Source organism: Miscanthus floridulus, chromosome 11 (genome assembly GCF_019320115.1).
Source record: "Miscanthus floridulus cultivar M001 chromosome 11, ASM1932011v1, whole genome shotgun sequence".
In the NCBI taxonomy this organism is placed as follows: domain Eukaryota; kingdom Viridiplantae; phylum Streptophyta; class Magnoliopsida; order Poales; family Poaceae; genus Miscanthus; species Miscanthus floridulus.
In genome coordinates, this window is record NC_089590.1 from 26280714 (window position 1) to 26283000 (window position 2287).

The 2287-nt window shown below is 45.5% G+C and overlaps 1 protein-coding gene across 1 annotated transcript; it reads right to left on the reverse strand.

The window, feature by feature from the left end:
• Positions 1-771: 771 nt before the first annotated feature.
• LOC136494730 (uncharacterized) lies at positions 772-1830 on the reverse strand (the record flags this gene model as incomplete). The annotated part of the gene is made up of 1 exon (XM_066490913.1): positions 772-1830. A coding segment is annotated over one exon (1059 nt), but the record flags the coding sequence as incomplete, so codon positions are not given.
• Positions 1831-2287: the final 457 nt, after the last annotated feature.

A 2287-nucleotide genomic window follows, 5' to 3' on the forward strand; every position in this document is an offset into this window, starting at 1 on the left:
ACGCAAATCAATTTTAGAGAACACAATTGAGCCACTCAATTCATCAAGCATATCATCTAACCTTGGAATAGGATGACGATATCTGATTGTGATGTTGTTTATCGCTCTACAATCAACACACATGCGCCATGATCCATCCTTCTTAGGAACTAAAAGCACGGGAACGGCACAAGGGCTAAGAGACTCACGCACATAACCTTTGTTGAGCAATTCTTGTACTTGTCTCTGAATCTCTTTTGTCTCATCCGGGTTGGTCCTATACGGCGCACGATTAGGCAAGGAAGCCCCAGGGATGAGGTCAATCTGGTGTTCAATCCCTCGAATTGGTGGCAGCCCCGGTGGTACCTCCTTTGGAAAAACATCGGCATACTCCTGCAAAAGATTAGTGACAGCAGGAGGCAAAGAAATAGATGTATCTTCGAGTGAAAATAAAGTTTCTTTGCAAACCAAAGCATAGCAAACAGTAGTACTAGCATCAATCTCATCCAAATCAGATTTGGTGGCAAAGTAACAAGAGCCTTTCAGCTTGATCTCATTTTTATTATGATGAACAGATTTGCTAGACTTCTTCTTATGTTTCTCAAGTTCATTAGCGACAATCTGATTTTCACTAGCAACAGCCTGATTCTTAAGTTTGCTAGCTCTAGCAAGTTCATCTCTTAGAATAGCCTCAGGGGACATGGGGTGCAACACAATCTTCTTGTCATTATGCACAAAAGAGTATTGATTTGTTTTACCAAAGTGCAAGGAATCTTTATAAAACTGCCATGGTCTACCTAACAACATAGAGCATGCTTGCATAGGCACAACATCGCAGTCAATGGAATCATGATAAGAACCAATGGCAAACTCTACCCTTACCAATCGTGTTACCTTCACCTTGCCGCTGCTGTTAAGCCACTGAATGTAGTAAGGCTGCGGGTGTGGTTTTGTGCTCAACAAAAGCTTCTTCACCATTTCAGCACTTGCCAAGTTGTTGCAGCTTCCTCCATCTATGATCACATGGCAAGAGCGTTCCTTGATCACACACTTGGTTTGAAACAAAGTGTGGCGCTGATTTTGCTCAGCCCTCTCCATTTGGGCACTTAGCACCCGCTGCACCACGAGGCTCTCATAGTGCTCAGCAGCTTCAGCCCCAATGTGCTCTTCGTCTTGTTGGAAATCATCTCCTTCCGCTACATTGTTAGCAGCAAGCAAAGCATATGTTTCTTCATCAAAATCACTAGCAGAGGAATACCCACCATCAGCTCGCACAACCATCACACGTGTGCTTGGGCAGTCCTTGCGTACGTGGCCATATCCTTTGCAGCGTAGGCACTGAATATCCCTTGTTCTCCCCGTGGATACCACCGAGGATGAACTCTTGGCAGATGTAGCCGTTGCTCCTCTAGTTGGTTCACTTGGGCATGGTACAGAATTTGTTGTAGAGGAGCATGGCTTGATGGTCGAGGAAGATTGTGGGGGTGCACGCGTTGACGGTGCAGCAGCATTGGAGAGTGTCCACGGGCTAGCACGACCTGCAGGAATGTTAGCCCTCATGCTAGCTCTTCGTCCCTGCACTTCTCGTTCAGCTTTACAAGCAAGGTGAAATAAACGATTGACAGAATTATATTCCTTATAAGCTAGAATGTCCTGAATCTCCCGGTTCAGCCCACCCATAAATCTAGCTATGGCACCATCCTCATTTTCCTCTAGCCCGCAACGAAGCATACCCATTTGTAGCTCTTGATAGTACTCTTCTACAGATTTGGATCCTTGCCTCAATTGTTGCAACTTATGTAAAAGATCACGGGCATAATAAGAAGGAACAAATCTGGCCCGCATGACCCGTTTCAAAGCATCCCAAGTTGGTGTGTTATTTGGGTTCTTACGATGGTATTCAGACCATCAAACAGAGGCAAAGTCAGTAAACTCACTAGTTGCAGCCCTAACACGTTTGTCCTCAGGGAAATCATGGCAAGTAAATTTCTGATCAACAGCTAATTCCCAACTAAGGTACATATTAGGATTATACCTCCCATCAAAAGCAGGTATGGTGAATTTAATCTTGCCAAATGAGTCATCGGCATGTACCTCTTGCCGTGGTCGACGAGGACCTGTCTCATGGCGGCGGCGATGTTGTTCGATGCGTCGATGACCATTCAGCTCCTCATCAAGCTCAGTGTCCGCTGCATATTCTTCTTCATCATGACCAGCAGCACTGCCCATGGTGTTGTTGTTGTTGTGATTGCGTCGTTCGAAACCATCACAGCGATTCTGTTCCATCCTCTCCAATCGCTCCAAGACA